The sequence below is a fragment of the Accipiter gentilis genome, chromosome 16, assembly GCF_929443795.1.
Source record: "Accipiter gentilis chromosome 16, bAccGen1.1, whole genome shotgun sequence".
In the NCBI taxonomy this organism is placed as follows: Eukaryota; Metazoa; Chordata; class Aves; order Accipitriformes; family Accipitridae; genus Astur; species Astur gentilis.
Window position 1 is genome coordinate 28389528 of NC_064895.1, and position 20259 is coordinate 28409786.

General features: G+C 41.7%; 1 protein-coding gene across 1 annotated transcript in view; it reads right to left on the reverse strand.

Moving 5' to 3' along the window:
- MSRA (methionine sulfoxide reductase A) overlaps positions 1 to 19730 on the reverse strand; it is a 287235-nt gene extending 267505 nt beyond the window's left edge. Inside the window, exon 1 of the mRNA XM_049819244.1 lies at positions 19559 to 19730. Within this exon, the coding sequence (XP_049675201.1) occupies positions 19559 to 19691 (133 nt within the window). The 5' untranslated portion in view covers positions 19692 to 19730. The remainder of the gene's footprint in view (positions 1 to 19558) is intronic.
- Positions 19731 to 20259: the final 529 nt, after the last annotated feature.

Here is a 20259-nt window from a genome sequence, read left to right on the forward strand (position 1 = left end):
TCCTATCCATCTCTAGTCCAAATTTGACCATCTTCATTGTTGACAGGTTTACCATTACAGAACAACATGTAGGTCTGTCCTTCAACACTGTCTACACCCCCATGCTCATAGAAAAATCCACAAATTAATTCTTTTGCAATATCTTAGATATCACTTTGATCCTTCTTTTATGAATTAAGAAGAAGTTAATATTTATCTGTACTTTGGTCATCATTCAATTCAAATTCTTTTTACCATCTTCTATATATTTTACCTTGATGTCCCTACAATTTGTTCATTTAAAATTCTCCCGATGAAAGCCTCCTGATGTCTTCTTATTCTGCCTCTTTTCAAAACCCCTTTATTCGTATATTTTTCCATCTCGCTCAAATGCACCTGTGTCTCACAAAAGTAGGATACCTGGATACCTGTCCTAGTATACCTGTCAAATGAGCATGATTTCCCATCTCACAAGTGGAAAACTTAGGAATAGCAGAAGTAACTCATTCATTTAAGATGCTATATTTGGAATCCAAAAGTAACCCACAAGACTGTCTCTCCTTCCACATAACCACAGCTTATTTTCTTCACTTGCAGGGGAGACAAATCTACCAGGCAAGTTTTATGAGAAGAATTAACATGAGAGAATGACGTACAAAATGCAAAAACACTTACAGGCCTACATTTTCTCATGGAACACAGTAAATGCATGCCTAAATACAGATAATATAAACTACAAATGTTAACAAGTATTTGTACACATAAAAGGGCCTTTATCCATTGGAAAACTCATCAAGACACTTTAACCCCAAATAGCTACTTTTAAAACTTTAATGTCAGGTATACCTCTCATTTCCCTTTTTGTCTTCCTTGACAGAATACCTAAGTGCTATGGATCAATGAAAGCTGTGTAACACCTCATCCTGACCACCTGATATGAGAATATTGCTCAAAAGCAGTGTGTGCATGATACTCCCCAAACGTTTTATTCTTAAGAATAAACACATTCTTAGCATGGCAGGTTTGTCATGTCAGGGCTAGCTCTATTAGCCTTTCTGCTATCATACTCCTGGTATCATTTCTGGGCATTCCCATTACAGATGAGTGAAGCCGATTCCTCTGTGAACAAGCCAGAGGTTTTTTAGGAGTCTAATTTTGGAGCCAGATGCTTTGTTGATTTATTATTAAAGGGTGAAAGTACATTATGTGACAGAAAAAAGGCTACTTTACCTGGCTGTTCTTACAGACAGATGATGACAATGAATTGCCTAATGACTCTTCACATTCCTTTTTTTCATTTATTATTAAATAGCCATGGTGAAGCTCTAAGAACCCAAAAGTGAGTGAATGTAGTTATGACATAGAGACCAATATAAAAGGAGAATGAATACTGAGAGAAATACAGTTGAAAAGGCAAAAAAAAAGGAATATCGCAGTCACACAGAAGCAGCAAAGGAAGATAGCAGTAGCTGAAGTAGACATTCCAAGATTCAACCACAAAAATGGAAAAAACATACAAGAAAACAAGCATAAAAGCCTATAAATGCATGAACAACCTGAACATGAAGGCCTAGATCTGCAAGGACCTCCAGAGTGTACCTCAGGTCTCCCAGACTCCCAGGGCAACCAATCAATAGACTGATGAGGTGTCCCAGCAGCCACCACCTATGACAGCTCATTTTGCATAGTTGTGTATGTACCCAATTAACTTTGCTACAGGACGGACTGTCCTTTCCTTGGCAGCTGACCACTTACCATCTTCAATTATCATTTATCATTTAGACAACATAATGTATGCATGACTGTGGCCTTTTCCACGGGAGGCTGCAATAGTCGAGCAATGCTGTGGAAAAGGATTAGCACCAGAAATGGATTGTTCCAGTTGAATTCAGCTGCAAATCAAACCAGCAAATCTGCATGCCTGAACTATGCCGCAGTGCAGTGGGTCTAGGGCTGGCACACTGTCACACTGTTGAGTGGAGTTCTCCAGCTCTGCAAGGCAAACAAACTGCAAGTCCAAACTCAAGTCAACAACTTCCTAAATATTCCACTGTCGGAATATACTTCAACTACTCATCATCTGCTGGCATGATGCCCCAATTTGGAATTGCAAAACACATGGGTCAATCTTCACTAAATGTATTCTTCTTCAGTTTTTTGAGGACCAGCTGTTTTTTCTGACCATATCAAACAGAATTTGCATTCATAGGTTAAAATGTTTTCCCATTCTCTTTGTCCAGTACCACCCGGAACACTTTAGATACATGCATTATATATATAAAGTGCCACATGGAAGTTTAAACATCATTTGTACCCTTAACTGCTTATAATTTCCTTTTAGATCTCAGGAGAAAAACAGATACTTACGAAAATCAAAATGTTAGGAACTCAGCTTCACAGGCATTTGTGACTGTCATTTAGAAAAGCGGTTACAGCGTGCAACATGAAAAATATATGCATGGCACTTTAGGTAGAAGTAGTTACTCATAATGGAATCCACTTACACTTAACTTGGGTAGAGTGAAAATAGACTTGTAATGAAGTGGATAGAAACTCTCAAATATCTTCAGTGATTATGAAAAAGGAGGCTCTGAAAAATCAAGTAAATGAGAAAGAGAATTTATCCAAAATATGGTCAGGTTACCATCTCATAATTGTCAGTCCATGTGTGAGGAATAAGAACATATTCTTTGTTTTGCACTAAGCAAGGGCTTTATTGTAAAATTCAGGTACAAAGTACTTCATTTTGTGTTCCACATTCTCTTCAACAATTAAATTTTCACAAATTAAATATTTTAAATGGTTCTACAGAGATTAATATCTCAGAATTCCTCCTCTGCATCCAGTCATCAGCCCAGAGATCACAATTTTTTACTTATTTTCCACTTCCATTATACTTAATAATATTTTCACAACAGTAGTACCCAGGAATGTCTGTGCACAGATATCTACACATATAGGATACATATTTGATGAGCTATTGTTTTTTTTCTCTCATTCAAAAAGCTTGCTATAATTGTTGTAAATTAAATCAAACACTGAGTAGGTCTTAATTGACGTGTGAAATGCTCAACACAAGAATGACTCCTTAATGAGGACTTAAGGAGAAATTTAGTCATTTAAATGCAAGAGGGCAAGCCTGAAAGTCTGCACTTTCCACCACCAAAGACTGGAGAGACACCAAAGTCCTGCTGACGGCTACTTCATGACCACAGGTCCCATCCTCTGGACCTGTGTCAACAGCCCAGGCACAGCCACACCATACTTGTACACTCCGAAAAAGGATGGCTGTGTCAAACTGTCAAGTGGGAGCAGTTCCCGATTTATGCTAACTCCTGAACCATGTCTCAGAATTTCAGAGTAACATACTGGTTTGCCAGCGCAAAGGCAGACCCAGGATCTCTCTAACAATATAATAGAGATTACCCGAGTCATCTACATCTACAGAGCTGGGGCCCTGATACAGTTCGATTTACTGGTACAGAAACAGCCTGCAATGCCCATGCTGGGTACTCAGCGTTAGAGTCTGTATCCAGCTTTTCCTGGCTGGGATGGTATCCTACTCCAGTGAAAGAGAACACCTTTCAGGTAGTTTGAAAAGCAATTTGATGACAAAGAATGGCACAAGGGACCAAATTAAATCAAATAGGAAGAAATTTAGACAACCTGGTAAGAAAACAAATGCATTAACCTGCTCAACAGTAAGATACAAGGTATAAGGTCTTACCCCAAATCCCTTCACTGCTCAACACAGTGTTTTAAACAGGAATCACGTTCAGCTGCCAACATCATCAGAAGACACTTTTCAGAAGCAGAATGCTCCACTTCTGAAGAAGGGAACGTGGCAAACAGATACTCCGTTGGTCCTACTGCTTAATTTCAGAAGTTGCAGCTGCTCTCCACAGCAATTATACCCAAATCACTGAATTTATGATTAGATTTATGGGTGAAATGATAAAAAATAGGAGGAGGGTCAGAACACCCTAGAATCACTCAAAAAAAAAGGATCATTAGCTAAGTTTTTAGATTAATATCTTAAGAATCAACTGTAAACATATCTCTGGGTCATCTTATTGATATTTCTTTTCTTCATATAAAGACATATATTAGTATGTTCTGCTTAAGAATCCACCCTCTACATTTGGTTTGCCTGCTAATATCTTCTCTTTCCTGTTCCCTTTCTGAGTAGTAACTTTGAAAATTGACACTCAAGATACTACTGAAATTAAGCATTACTACTCCGTGAGCAGTTTATTTTATTAAAAGTTGTCTGCGTGGAACTTCTTTAAGATGAGATTTCATTTCCGCTCCCCATCAGACATCAGGTCAACCTCAGTAAGTGCAAAAGTAGATTGGCACATCCCTATGAAGGAGAATTTTTAAGGAAGAACATAAACAAAAGAAAGCAAGCAATATAAATAGCCACCACAGACCCTACATATTGTAATGTTATCTCTGGTGCAGTGACTTTGCTTCTGATAATCTTAGAAAAAAATCTTACTGCAGTTTGCTAAAACGTATCGGGAAATCATCCACTGATTCCATGACAGTATTTTGTCTTTTTTTAAAATGTAAGCTCAACATTTGAAAGTAGCAGATATTTCTTTACAGACATTTCCTCTACAAGACCAGTAGATCAGCTGTCAGTCTACTGATCTCATAAATCAATGATATCCCAAAGTCCCTTCCAACCTGGATTATCCTGTGATCCTACTCTGCCATTCAGTAGGTACCAGGCCCTGTCTCTGCATTCTATTTTGCTGTCCCCCAGGACTGTCTGGAGTCATCCATCTCCTTGCTTATCCAGACTGCTAGCTAATCAACGACTGTCCTCCCCAACTCCTGCTGCTGCTTTAGGAGTGGGCTGTGCATCGACTGAAGTAGCCACAGATGTATAACCAGGTTCTGGAATGAAATTTTCAGGAGTTGAATGTTTGATGAACCAAAAAGTGCATTTCTGAGCCTGTAAATAGTAAAAGATGAATGGGGAATGTCAGAAATAGAAAGACCTCCAGAGAAACATCAACATCATCCAGATTATCCCTCAATGAAAGCAGACAGGCCAGCGCTGCCACTAACATGAACCAACCTGTGCTTCCCTTTTGAGGGCGAGGGTGCAATACTGAAATATTTCTCCTACCCAACGGCCAGAGTTGGCTACGGTTTGTGGAAAACATCTAACATCCCACAACAGTAGTCAAGCATTTTCTGATTACAGAGCAGCAGTCCAGGAAGTGGCTTGCTTTTGCTGCTAATCTTCAGGCTTTCTATGAGCACTTCCATTGTCTAATCAGAACAAGCATCCCTTGCACGATACTTCTACTTTCTCACTGCGTTCCTAGCAGAAGGTATCAGCCAGTGTCTCAAGCACCAAATCTCTACCCTCAAACAGAGCATACGTCCTCAACATGAGAGCTTTCTGCCTCACATTGAGGGACACCAAAAAAACTGGTTCCTGCTACAGTTCTGCTTCTCAGCCATTCCTGAAATTTGGGCAGTCCTTAAAATATCTTTGGAGGCTCATGGAAAGTCAAATTCCTGAAAATCAAGCCCAAACTACAGTGAAAATACAGATATAATCTGCTTGCCCCCATTTTGCAACAGAAAATAAGATCCTATCTTCAAAACTAAGACCAAAATAATCTCTTCACCCAGATGGATGAAATACCACTAACTCCAATTTTGCATATCTGCAACAGGAATTAACTATGAGCAATACATAAGAAACTGGAATAAACATCATTATATATTGCACAGGTTTTTATCGTATTTGAACTAAGGACTTATTTATGTGTATTACTTTAATTGTACTAGAAATTTAAATGCAAGTTTCATATGTATCGTAAAAATTTGCAAGTAACAAAATAAGAGCAATATAAAAATGTATCCATACCACTGAAATTCTACACATAATAAATAAAATATTAGCATGCAAAGATCAAGCAACGCTTATTACACAACAAATTACAAGCCAAATAATTCAATGGTCACAAAGTAGAAATAAATTTAATAAAAATTACATAAAACTGAAGTTAAGGCAACGTACACCACTGTAATTTGAAGGTATAAATGTGACAGGAAGACATTCATTAAACCACAGAAGCTTTTTAAGCTGAAAAAATTCAAAGCAAATACGACACATCAAAGAAACACAAAAGGACTAAGACACAGAGGTTAGTAGCTAAAACATTCAAACAACCTTAAATCTGCCTTATGGTAACCTAATGTAAGGTCTAGTCTGCACTTATCTTCTTTCAAATCAATTAAAGTATGAGGAGTTTTACTATTGTACTTCCTGAGGTTTCTGAGGGAACTAAAGCTGCTGCACCTCTAAAGTTCCATGTGTGAAAAACTTAACCCTCATTTAGCATAACCTGACCTTGCAAATTCTTTTCTTTATTATTGAAAATGTAGCATATGAACATTAACCAAGAAAATCAAAGAAAAGAAGGAAGAAAATTATGATTCTGTGAACTGGCGTTTGATAAAGAGTAAAAAAAAAAAAAAAAAAAAAAAAAAAAGACAGCTTTTGACTCAGGGCAACCAGAATAACTCTTTGGGCAAGAAAAGATTTTCAAGGCTTTACAGTGAATACCAACTTCAGGAATAGGTCATTAAATAACATCATTCCCTCAATTATTTTTGGTTGTGCTGTTCTGGGAATAAACAGAGAAGATAAAAATGATTCACAGAAACAAAATTCTCTACCTATTAGAGCATCTCTTTGTGGTAACCGCAATTTTTTACCCTAGAGTAAATGTAAGATAGTGTGCAGGTTTGGGCTGGCATAGAGTTAATTTTCTTCACAGTAGCTAGTATGGGGCTATGTTTGGGATTTGTGCTGAAAACAGTGCTGATAACACAGGGATATTTTCGTTCCTGCTGAGCAGTGCTTACACAGAGCCAAGGGCTGTTCTGCTTCTCACCCCACCACGAGCAGGCTGGGGGGGCACAAGGAGTTGGGAGGGGACACGGCTGGGACAGCTGACCCCGACTGACCCAAGGGAGATTCCAGACCATAGGACATCATGCTCAGCATACAGAGGAAGAGGAAGGAAGAGGAAGGAAGGGGGGCACATTTGGAGTGATGGCGTTTGTCTTCCCAAGTCCCCGTTAGGCGTGATGGAGCCCTGCTCTCCTGGGGATGGCTGAACACCTGCCTGCCCACGGGAAGTGGTGGATGAATTCCTTATTTTCCTTTGCTTGTGCACTCAGCTTTTGCTTTACCTATTAAACTGTCTTTATTTCAACCCATCATTTGTTTTCTCACTTCCACCCTTCTGATTCTCTCCCCCATCCCACCCCGGGGGGAGTGAGCGAGCAGCTGCGTGATGCTTAGTTGCCATCTGGGGTTAAACCACAACACATAGCTTACCTTTCAATGAAACTGAGACAGATTACTTTGCATTCACTGCACAACAAAGGCATCCACATAGGCAGTTACCTGGAGTAGTTATTATGCTATAAATCCACACCTGGCTTGCATTGAGCTAATCTGTCCATGTAACCGTAACGTAAATCATAGTCATGTCTAGTTTGAATGAGTCTCCATAGCAGTTACCCTTTTCTTTAAGAATACCATATATAACCGAGCTCTACCATGCTGAAAAGTATGATTATGATATATTTTTTGAAAAGTAACCTATTTTATGAGAAGAATAGACTACACTATTTCAGTTGGAAGGGACTTCAAATGATCATCTAGTCCAACTGCATGACCAATTCAGTGGTGACCAAAAGCATGTTATTAAGGGTATTGTCCAAATGCCTCTTAAGCACTGACAGGCTGGGGGCATCGACCACCTCTCCAGGAAGCCCATTCAAGTGTTTGACCACCCTCTCGGTAAAGAAATGCTTCCTCATGTCCAGTCTAAACCTCCTCTGGCACAGCTCTGAACCACTGCCAGGCATCCTGTCACTTGCTACCAGGGAGAAGAGATCAGCACCTCCCTCTCCACTTCCCCTTCTCAGGAAGCTGTAATGAGGTCAACCCTCAGCCTCCTTTTCTCCAAACTAGACAAGCCCAGAGTCCTCAGCCACCCCTCACAGGACATTCCTTCCAGCCCTTTCACCAGTTGTTGCCTTTCCCTGGACACACTCAAGGACCTTCTCAAACTGTGGGGCCCAGAACTGCACACAGTATTCAAGGTGAGGGTGCACCAACACTGTGTACAGCAGGATAATCCCCTCTCTTGACTGGCTGGTCATACTGTTTGACAGAGCTTTACTCTTTAACAGAACACAGGAGAAGGCGGCATGGGACCACCCTCTCTCTCCTCTCATCAAGGAAATAAAAGAAAATGGAGAGACACTAAATGACTATGTAGACACAAAAAGAGATAAGAAAAGCAATAAATAATAGGGTCAAAATTAAAAGAACATTATAAATAGTCAAAGCAGTTCACTCCTGGAAAATCCTTCCAAGTGGAAGACTGGGGTAGACATGTCGATGACTTAACCAACACCAAACTGCTACATAATTGAAATACAAGTCAATGGGTCCACAGAAGATTGTGCACTATCTGGTTAGGGCCACAAAAATGGTCAGAGGGATGGAGCACCTCTCCTATGAGGACAGTCTGAGAGAGTTGGGGTTGTTCAGCCTGGAGAAGGCTCTGGGAAGACCTTATTGTGGCCTTTCAGTACTTAAAGGGGGCCTATAAGAAAGATGGGGACAGATTTTTTAGTAGGGTTTGTTGCGACTGGACAACGGGTAACGGTTTTAAACTAAAAGAGGGTAGATTCAGACAAGGGGTAATGGTTTTAAACTAAAAGAGGGTAGATTCAGACTAGGTATAAGGAAGACATTTTTTACAAGAGTGGTGAAACACTGGCACAGGTCACCGGGAGACGTGGTAGATGTCCCATCCCTGGAACCATTCAAGGTCAGGTTGGACAGGGCTCTGAGCAACCTGATCTAGTTGAAGATGTCCCTGCTTATCGCAGAGGGGTTGGACTAGATGACCTTTAAAGGTCCCTTCCAACTTGCAGCAGCAATTCAATGATACGTACAGTCCCCTCCAGTGCTCTGTCCCAGCTCTGTACCTGGTACAACGTAAAGCCAGAACAAGGGGGGTTTCCCCCAGACTCTTCTATCTGGTGTGGTAGGAGAAGAAGCAATGGGCAACCTAATCCCATGTCTCTACTTATAACAGACATTGACCAAATCAGCGTTACAGAGGCACATATGCGATCCAGGGCACAATCTGTTTTACTACATGGTATTTTAGCAATGCCTACTTGTATGTGAATAGCTGCAACAGCTCATCATTTAAAACCAACTTAGTCTTCCCCATATATGCTAACCTTGTGTTAGCGTGACTATAATGAAGTCAGACAAACATCACACTGAAAAAGAACACTTGTTATTCGAGTTACACAGGCACAACTGAAGACATAGCTGGTGCCACAGTTGTTTAGCATCCCAGCACAAAAGGCTTTTAAATAGTAGCATGGAGACCAAGTGAAGAAAGTGAGATGTTTCTCTCAACTGACTTATTTTCCGAGTCAAAATCACAACATTACCTAAATGTCAAGTCAATGTCATTCATGCAATAATTGCACTGAAGATAAATGGACACAATTAGCCAAAGAACTCCAATGTATCCCAGGACTCACACAAAATAATATAAAATATTCTCTAGTGAAAAAAATAACCTATGTAAATAAAACCCTTGTGTTTAATTCTCATAACTGACAGGTTTGTGTAACAACACAAATTTGCCAAATTCAGACATTACATCCCTTTTCAAAACGGCAGCAATAAGAAGCTATTGAATCCTGTGTACCACACCACTACCTTTTACTAGAAATAATTATCCTCTTTTATTACACAACTTTGAATGATTCCTCAGAGCAGCATCCACACATAATCCTCTGAATAAAGAACCTCTGGATTCATTTTTCATTTCAGAGAGGGAAATTACGGTATCAGCAAGAGGAGTCTCCTTCAAGCCTTATTTGCATTCAAGAGGCTGCCAGTTGGGTAAAGTTTCTCCCCATTTAAGTAATTCTGTTTCCCAGCAACCCGCACTGTTGCCAGGAGAAACCCCGGGGAGAGCTTCCTCCGCACCCGCCCCGCCGCAGTCCTGGGGGTACAGCTTTGTGCAGCGCTGCTTCATGCCAGCGCACACATCTGACCGTGAGCAGCATGCTAAGTAGTCCGCCAGGAACTCCAGGGACTTGAACATGAGATTTTTTTTATTTTATATTTTTTTGGAGAGGGCTTAGTGATGACTGACGTAGCCCCTTCTATTGCAGTGGAGTTAGAGGTGATGAGGCAGTGCAGGGGTTTTTCATCAGGGTGGCGTTACCTTGGGAGCAGCATTTGACAGCTGGATGTGCAGCTCTGTAAACATATTTTCTGTATGCTTTTAATCTATCAAGCATCGTGTGTGCACGCTAACTTCCTTTTTGTTGTTTTCCAGCTGCCATGGAAAGAGCAAAAAGCACATGCAAACAACAAATAAATCCCCTTAGATTGACTTAACCTTTGCTTCTCCTTGCAACACCTTCCAACATGTAAATGTAATGGGTGGTTAAAAAGTAACTCCTGTTTTTCCAATGACAGTACAATATTTATAGTTGTACACTTGGCTTGAAAACGAGTTGTTTAGTGTTTAGATATAAATACCTGACAAGGTGCGAAAAAAAAAACAGAGAGAAAGAGAAAAAGCCATGGCATGTTAGTACAGACAGGATTTCCAGGCAAATTCACCTCACACCTACCTGTAAAGATGTTGTAACCACAAATTTCAGAAGTTGTCTTTCAAATAATGAACAATTACTGGGAGTGAGGTGCTTCCGCAAAGAAACGTACTCTGGTTTACATCCTTTCTGATTTGAATCTCAGCATACGCAGTGAAATTGTAATGAAATTTAATAATTTATGGAAATTGATGGCTTAAGTGTATTTGAGGCAAAGATCATCTCATAGAATGAAGAAATAAGTAATTAACTCTTCTGAATTAGAAAGGTAAATTGAAATTTGAGAAACACTAGTCCACATATGACACTGCCACTCAACATGCTCCTGAACTCTACTTCAATGGAAGTCAGGTCACACATTTTTTGGCCCATATTCCATACAAACTTCAGTAAAAATGGGTAACTAGTTAACTCTTCATGTAAAACACTGTATCAGGTAAATAAAGTGGTAGAAACCTTTAAGAAATTAATCCTTCTAAACCCTAAGAGAAACTGTATTTCCTTTGTAGGCTTTGTTCTGAGTCATCACTCAAGAATCTCTATTTTAGACCTACAATAGAGTGATATTAAATTCATGTCTGAAAAAAAATTTTATATTTGCCCATGATTAACAAACTTTTTTAAGCATGAAAGGAAAAAAAAACTAATCTTTTTCATTTTATTCCTTATATGCTACTGAAAAAAATATCTCAGAAAACATTAAGCTTACATTTTAGTTTGCAATTCTATTGCAAAATCTTGTGCCTTGCACTATTCAGCAAACTGTCAGAATATCAGGGAAAATCTCTTTAAAACTTCTCAACCTAACACTGCATACATATTTAGGCACAGAATAAGCATAAGGTACCAGATGTTTTCCCTAATTCTGCACAGTACAAAGAGGCTACAAAAACATGGAGATTTTTGTGACATACTAATTCACAAGTATCGAGGGATCAGGCTGTCCCATTCAGCAGTTCTCCATTTTGCCATTCGCCCTTGGTAGGAAAGTACTGATGATTTAAGAATAAGTTAATTCAGTGATCACAGCTCGGTGATATCCAGTACAATTTGTCAGTGCAATGCCCCTGTACCATTACAAGTCAGCATAATTTAAACTTTAATGACAACACAGATTCACTAACCGTTGAGAAAATTACTGGATGATCCCATGCCCACAGGATCAAATTCCACTGGGAAGTCTTTGTACCAGGCCATGAACATGCATAAGTTATGGTCTTTTAGCCCTAGCACCCTTCCACGTGCCCATGGCAGCATACACAGTCCAGCCAGCAACCTCCTCCAAGGGCACAGGATGAGACAAACAAAAGTACGAGACCACAGGCCACCAGTTTGACCACAATAATTTCTGTTCATTTTTTTAAGAATGTTAAAAAAAGATTAGCATGGACAGAAAGTCCACTAAAACAAACAGGTATAGAAGCAAAATAATTTAAAGGGTTAGTTCTTCTTTGGAATGTTCATTTATTTTTACTGTGTTTGGAAACTATTAAGCTTCAAAAGACGTCCAACTAAATACAACATTAGAAATCAACTAAACGATTCCTAACAGGGCATATGATACCTAAAATCATCTCATTTAAAAATCTCTTGTGAAATAAACTCTCCTTAAGAATATAAGGTATACTATTCTTCATGCATATACAATCAATTGGGGTGGAATCCAATCTGGCTATACCCTGTGAAAAGCAAGTGCTACTTCAGCAGGCAGCGGACAGAACAGGAAAAATAAAGCAGTAGTCATAAAATACCTGTTTATGTTCTGCATAAATTTAATGGAAAGAAGTGTGCCTCTGAAGGAAGAGCAAGTGATCCCTGTCATAAAACTTCAGTACATTCTCTAGGAACTTTAGAAAAAACTGACATAACTCCACTCAGACTGAGAAAAAATGAAACACATTTCAGAAGTATATTCTAACCACTTGGACTTGGAGTGTCCTGTGAGACTGACAGCATGCCCACTCTGCAACGGGTCAGACTGTTATACATGCAGAAATGCAAAAGTATTGCGGCCAAAAAGAGAGAAGACGACTTGAGGGTCTGGCTCCAGCCTCCTGTATTAAGTACCATCTTAGAGTAAGTACCATCATCCCAGGTGTGCTTTGGGTGGTTATTTTGATATATCTGCTTAGGACATCATTTCAACCTCCCAACAGAGGAGCATCATCAACTTCCTGAGGGAATTCTGTAACTGCTGGAGTATCTTAGAAAAGGCAGACACTGCTACTACCACCACAGCTACAGCTAAGAGGATTTACAGAGTTACGGCACAGCTGAAGTTGGAAGGGACCTCTGGAGACAACCTAGTTCAACTCCCCTGCTCTGAGCCAGGTCAGATAGAGCAGGTTGCTCAGTACTGTGTCCTGTCAGGTTTTGACTGTCTCCAAGGATGGAGAAGCTACAAATTCTCTGGGCAACCTATGCCAACTATGCCACTCACTCAGAGAAAAAAAAGTTTTCTTCTTATGTTGAAATGCAATTTCCAACGTTTCAGTTTATGTTTGTTGCCTCTTGTCGATCCATGGGGCACCACTGAGAAGAGTCTGTCTCCATCTCCTTTACTCCTTCCCATCAGTTATTTATACACATTGATAAGATCCCCCTGAGCACCATGTCCCAGCTTAATTGAATTTAAGAAGAGTGACCCTTTCACTCAAAGATCATGTATTTGTTTTAACAATATCAAGGCAACTAAAGCTGAAATGTTCCTGGTACACCTGAAGACAATAACAATAAAACAAGGGTGAGACTAGAAACCTATCAAAATCTCAATTTCCTATGCTCACTAGCCTTCTCCAGATGTCTCAGCAAAAACATTCAGTGCAACTTTTTCTTGAGTTCAGTATGTCAGGTTGAAGTAGTAATTCCACATAGAACTGAAATTCACTGTTGTATGAATTTAATGTAAAATATACAGACTTGGAATTAAATGAAATAGTCAAACCAAATGCAGATCAATTCATAAAGTTAAGAGTAGAATCAGACACTATACCAATGACTTGAAAAGCTTTTAGGTATGCAGGAGTCAATCACTTAAACACAAAGCTCCCAGTGCAACACTTTAACCCAACATGTTAGTTAACCTTTGGTACACAAACAGGAAAATACTGAGAAGGAACAAAACAGCAGTTCACACTAACACTATCACTAGTAAAATCCTGTGTCTACTTCCAAAATCCAAAACTCAAGGAAGACCTTATAATTCACGACAGTTTAAGGAGAAGAAACAAAAATTAATAAGTGATTGAAAATGTGCCTTCTGCTGACCGAATAAAAATTCACTTTGATTGGTTTATGTGTGGTTAAAGTCTTTGCTTTTTTAAAAAATAGGCTAACCAGCAATTTAATTATGATCTAAACATATGTCATGAAAACCAGAAAATACATACTACTGTGGTTTTCATCTTCATGAAGAAACTAACAAGCTGCAATGGTTGGAAGTTGAAACATAACAAAGTAATTCAAAATATACACCTTTATGATGGAGAGAGTTATGAAACACTGGAACAATTTATGACATTTTGCAGTGAATCCTCTGTCAAATGACATTTTTAATCAATATTTTCTGTAAAGAGCATGATCTGATTCAAGCAAGAATTAATTCATGGAAACGCTGTGCTCTTTTTTATACAGAAGGTCAGACTAAAGTTCACCATGACCTCCTCCACGTTTGTAATTATTGCTCTATTAGTCTATAAATATAAAGCTAAGAGGCTTAATAGGTTTAAACAATCATAAGACTGTCTACCCATGAGCTGTACCTTTACTGCCTCAAAAAAGTTAACCCACTACAGATGTGTATGTTACAATGTAAGTACCTCTGCTAGGAACATAGCTGAGACCACAGAGAGAGAAGGTTTCCTGACACTACTCATGGGGACCAGTGGGTCAAAACATTCTTTTAATTTACTATACTCTCCTATCTCAGGCTATATAGCAGAAAAAAAGTGTGTGTGTGTGTGTGTGTGTGTGTATGCTATTATACGATGTCTTGCACAAGAGGTTCCCTCTACATTATTAGGGCTCCTTGACTAGCGCTCCTACCATTATCATAAAATAAAATAGTCAAATAGTGTAAGCAATATATACTCACATATTCATAAAACACAGCCATGTTTCAGCTGTAAAGTAACTAAAATTAATTCTGAAAACTACAGTTATAGTAGAATGGTAGAAGCAATAAATAATATGTGGTTTTACTATAAAGCATGACATTGTACTGCACCGTTATACAGAAATCATATGAAACACGTAATTTTCAAAAATGAATGCAGCAGCTCTACTGCAAGGAAAGAAAACAGTACTATGAACTCTAATTCCCAGATTATGAAATTTGTTGAAGATCAGATAAATCCAACTTGATTACATAAAGAGTAAGTGAGGCTTACTAATGTTTATATTGTTTTCAGCTCACAGTATCGTATTTTATCCCCGTTTAACTGACTTCTACAAACAGAATCCTTTCTATCACAAACCAACTACTTTCAGTCACTTCACAGAAATCCATATAATATACAAGGTTTAACTGCATCATTTTCTTAGACTTAGATCCTAAATTACAATTAAAAAAACCAAAAAACTTTCACTGACAAGGTCAAGTCTCACATAATACCTTGGTCAGCAAGTTACAAAGGAATAGAAATGTAATTTAGTTTTTCACAAGACTAGATGAAATGCAACTTTCAAGCTGAAGTTGTCACTCGGCTGTCTTTTCCTCTCTGTACTCACAAGGTTTGTGAATGACGATCAAGAACCCTCAGCACAAAAGGTTCCCTGCCAAACAACAAATCTCACTGAGATTTGGGGCACAGCACATTCATGCCCATCTGACATCCAGAAAGCATCAGGAGCTTGGAGCGCTGGGACCAGGATGTGCAAGCAGGTACAATGCAATTAACACAATGTGCAGGAGGCACAAAGAGAGCCCAGAAGTGCCACTCACAGAAGAAAAGCCTCAGCTGCTGAAAACACCTTCCAGGACACAATGCCCTGACCCAGACAGCGCTAACACCTCTGGTACTTCAGCAGCCTCTCTCCAGACTGGACTCCTGAGAGTGGTCTCAGGCTGTGGGGAGAGCCTGGTGCTCCTCCATGGGGATCGCAGCAGTGGCAGCAGCCTCACCTTTGAGAGCTGTGCCCTGGCAGACCTAGTCGCTGCAGCGCAAGGGAAGGAGCTGCAAGAAGTGAGCACATTATATCGCATCAGGGAGGAGGAGCAGGAGATCCAACAGGATCTTCAAAGAGACCGCGCAGACAAGAAGCCGAACGCTCTGCAGCTCTTCACCTGGGAAACAGTTAGAGGCCCTCAACACCATTTAAGATGAACAGGATGGACACATCAGGTCACTAGATTAGGATCAGTGCTAGTTATCGCTTAAAAGAAAGGTCCGGCAGACATTTTCCTCAAGTGTCTGCACACTAAGGCAGAGTTTGGTTCACAAAGAAGACTCAGATGTCCAAGTGTGGTCACAGACCTATGATGTGGTCAGAATCAGAGACCTGGCACAGCACACACAACTTAAGCAGTGTCATGCATGGGCACAGGGTATGTAGGAAGGATTAACACAGAAGAATAGGATGGGGAGCTGCACTCTATGGAAACAAACTCCTTGATAGCACAGAGAAACTGAAGTCACATCTGCTGAGAGTCTCCGAGTCAAGATCAATGAACTAAAAGGCAAAGAGAGAGCTTGCAAGAGGTAGAAACAGCAACAAGCAACAAAGGAGGTATATAAAATGCCTTGCCCAGGCATTTAGGAACAAAATCAGAAAGGCCAAAACTGGAGTGAAAACTAGCTAAGGACCTAAACAGTGATAAGAAATGACTTCACAAAAATTACAAGAGTAGAAGGAAGCACAGAGAAAATCTGGGTGCATTGATGAATACAGAAGACAGCCTAGAAGTAGTACTGAAAAGACGAAAGTACTCAAAACCTCTTTTGCCTGTGTCTTCAGAAACAAATACTATTCCAAAACCTCTGCACGCACTGGCACAGTCAGAAAGAAAAACAGCAATGTGGGAAAAAATGCGTTATGGCTAGTTAGAGAAGTTAAAATGTCCAAGGAGCCACGTGGAGTTTTTCCAGGGCTGCAGAGGAAGCTCACTGTTGTGATCATCAGAACACTGTGACAGATCTGGATCTAAAGATATCTAGAAAAATCCTGGTGACTGGGGGAGATCTCCAATAACTACATATGGGCTACAGTAACAGCCATTCTTAAGGCAGGCAAAAAGAGGCTTGAGGAACTATCGGCTGCTCAGCCTCAGCTCAGTCCCAGGCAAGATTATGGAGTATGTCCTCAGAAATCATTTCCAAACACAAAGAGAACAGGAAAGTAATCAGGAATAGTCAACATATTTACCAAAGGTAAATCATGCTTGACCAGCTGGGTTGCCTTTTATGATGAAATGATTGGCTATGCAGATGAGGGCAAAGCAGTAGATGTAATACATGTTGACTTCAGCAGAGCTTCTGACACCATCTCTTACAGCATTTGCATTTGGAAGGTGAGAAAGTAGTGGCTGAAGAACAGACTGCTAGGCACTAGACATGTCAGAAATTGGCAGGACCACCAGACTCACAACGCAGTGATCAATATCTTGATGTCTAGTGTGTAGCAGGTTACCCCAGGGGCTGACGCTGGGACCGAAATCATTCAATATCTTAAACAATAACATGAATGATGTGACAGAAAACATGCTCAGCAAATTTGAGGGCAACACTAAACAGAGAGTGAGAGCGGACATGCCAAACAGCAGAGCTTCAGTCTGACGAGACCTTGAAAAATTTCATGTCTATGCCAACAAAAACCTCATAAAAGTCAGCAAGGAGAAGTGCAAGTTCTGCACCACTGCAAGATAATCTCAGACCTGCTGGAAAGGACCTGTGATTATGCTGGATGCCAGGTTAAATATGAACTAGCAATGTGCTCTCGTTGCAAATAAAGCAAACCGTGTACTGGGCTGCATTACAAGGAGCATGGGCAGCACAGTAAGGAAAAAACTCTCTCCTCTGTGCTGTACCGGTAAGAATTCACCTGAAATACCATGTCCCATTTTGGGTCCTCAGTTCACAAGAGACATTAATGAAATTGCAAGGATCTGCAAGGTCAATGGTCAAGTTGGTCAGCAGCCTACAGCACACAAACCTACAGAGCTCACAGAAGCTGGGCGTATTTCAGTTGGTGAAGGGTAAACTAAGGGGCAACCTTACAGCAGCTAAATAGGGAGTGAGAATGACAATTCAGCCAAACCTTTCTCAGCAGCACCAGACAGTATCGGAAAGGACAGCAGCCACTAACTCTGCTATAAGAGACTCACGTTGGACAGCTCTGGAAAAACTCTCTGACAAGGAGGCGGCGCAGCATTGGCACAGAAGCTGAACAGGGGAGCACCCTTCCAACCAACACTCCTCCGATTCCGCAACCTAAGAGCAACTTAAACAAAGGAAATGCAACTGAGTAAATATTACACAATGTTAAAATTTAAATTGCCATTCTTTTCTGAAAGTAGTTTACATCTTATTTTAACTGTCACAATTCACTAGAGGTCCATGCTGTTATTAAGAACATAACAGCACATTTAGTCAGAGAATAAAAACGTCAAAAAATAAATCGTATTTGGCCTTATGAGGATGTTTTTTGTAGAGCAGCATAAAATTATTCTATGGAATTACAGAGCATAAAATGGGCCTAGCATACCTTCTGCCCAGGCTTGTATCCAGAAGCAATGTGAAGGTGCCACTTTAATCTAGGCAATGTGCTAATCTTGGTATCATCTTAGCGTTCATTGTCCTAACAACATCAACCCCATCTCTGCACAGCTCCTTTGAGTCCACCTTCTCCACATCAGACAGAATAGTCTTCCTGCCACCTTTAATTTCACCACGACCTTCTTGCTACCTTCAGCATTTTACCAAATATCTATACAATCTGAAATTTTACCGTGCTCTCAAAACGCTTCTTTCACTGGGCTTATGCCATCGTCCATTTATTATTCTCCCAACAGCACTTATGTACTTTATAGGTTTAAGATTTTTTTTTTCCTAAGTTCACAGACTTTGTTAGGGACATCAGATGCCTGGAGCAAAGATACATAAACACCTTGTACAACCCGAGAACGATCATGTGTGTTAAAGCACCTACTCTAATTCCTATCTAACGGTGATGACAGTCATCTTGCAGTGTCTTCAGTGCCTAGGAGGGCTGACAGAAGGCAAAACTGCTTAATTCTAGGTTGCTACTTTGCTTACCTGACAGCACACGCATACGCAAAATGAAAAAGGTGTACTGGAGAATCACTGAAAGAGTTGTTAAGAACTTTAAAACACCTTGCAAACATTAGGGTTAGAACATCCGTGCCACGCTTAAGTATTATTATTCAACAGAAGAAGCAAGGGCTAGGGAAATCTGTTTAAAACCCTGAACAGGACAACCACGGCCCTAAAAACAAAACAGAACGCTCACACCCGGCCAAGAGAAAAACAGGTACGAGCTTGCTGACTGCTCCAGCAATCGATTAACGCCTGTTCTTAGGACAAGAGTGCACAGGACACGTCACTGCGCAGCTAAACCACGAAGCAAGAGCGCTCGCAAGGCACCCTCCAGCCTCTCGCCCCAACTCCCCCCTCTCCCCGCCGCCTGACAGGAACGGGCCGGCCCCCGCCATGTCACACACACGCCCCCCACCCCCGCCCCGCCGCGCATGCGCCGCAGCCGCGCCGCGCAGGCGCCCTCAGCGCAGCTCCGCCCGCCTGAGGGAGCGGCGCCGCCTCTCTGTGTCTCACCGAACGGCTCTCCGCTCCCCCGCCCCCGGTAACGGCGGCCGGGGGCGGGCGGGCGTGTGTGTTTGTGTGTGAAAAGTCGTCCCTACCTGCCACCGGGATGCGCTGGTTCCTGCCGGGGAGCGCTTCTTCTTTCAGCGGCAGCCGGGAGGCCCAGTCGCCCATCCTGAAGGTGGAGCTGCAGAGCGTACGGAGGAGGCGCCGCCGCGCCGCTGCCGGCATCGCCCCCTGAGGAGAAGGCGGCGGGCGGCGGGGGCGGGAGCGACGGGGCGGGTGTGAGCGGCCCGCCGCGCGCGCGCTGGCCGTTGGGGCGGGCGGGCGGGCGGGGGCGCGCGGCCCGCCCCTCCCTGCCGAGCGGCGTCCCTCAGCCCCGCTCTTGCGTCCCGGGGGGCTGTGGAGAGGGAGGGGGGGGGGGGAAACATCCCCCTCCTCACACGCACACGCCGGTGCGTCCCGGGGAGTGGGTGCTGTGGAGGGGGCAGCAGCCTCCCGGCTGTGTCCCCAGCCGCTGTGTCCCGGGGTGTGGGTGGCTGTGGAGGGGGAACCCACCTCCCTGCCCGTCCCCCAGCGGTGGGCCCTTGGGTCTGCGTGCTCTGAGGGGTGCAGCCGCCGCCCCTGGGGTCTTGCTCGGGGTTTAGCTTGCCCCAAAAAAGTAGCCCTTTCCTTCAGCTCTGCCCGCTGCGCCTTGTCCCTGACCTTGCCCCCCGAGCTGTGAACGTCTGTGCGGTATGTTCCTCGCTCTGGAGCCCCCCTCTGCACAGTTGTACCCAATATGTTTTTGCGTGGGTCT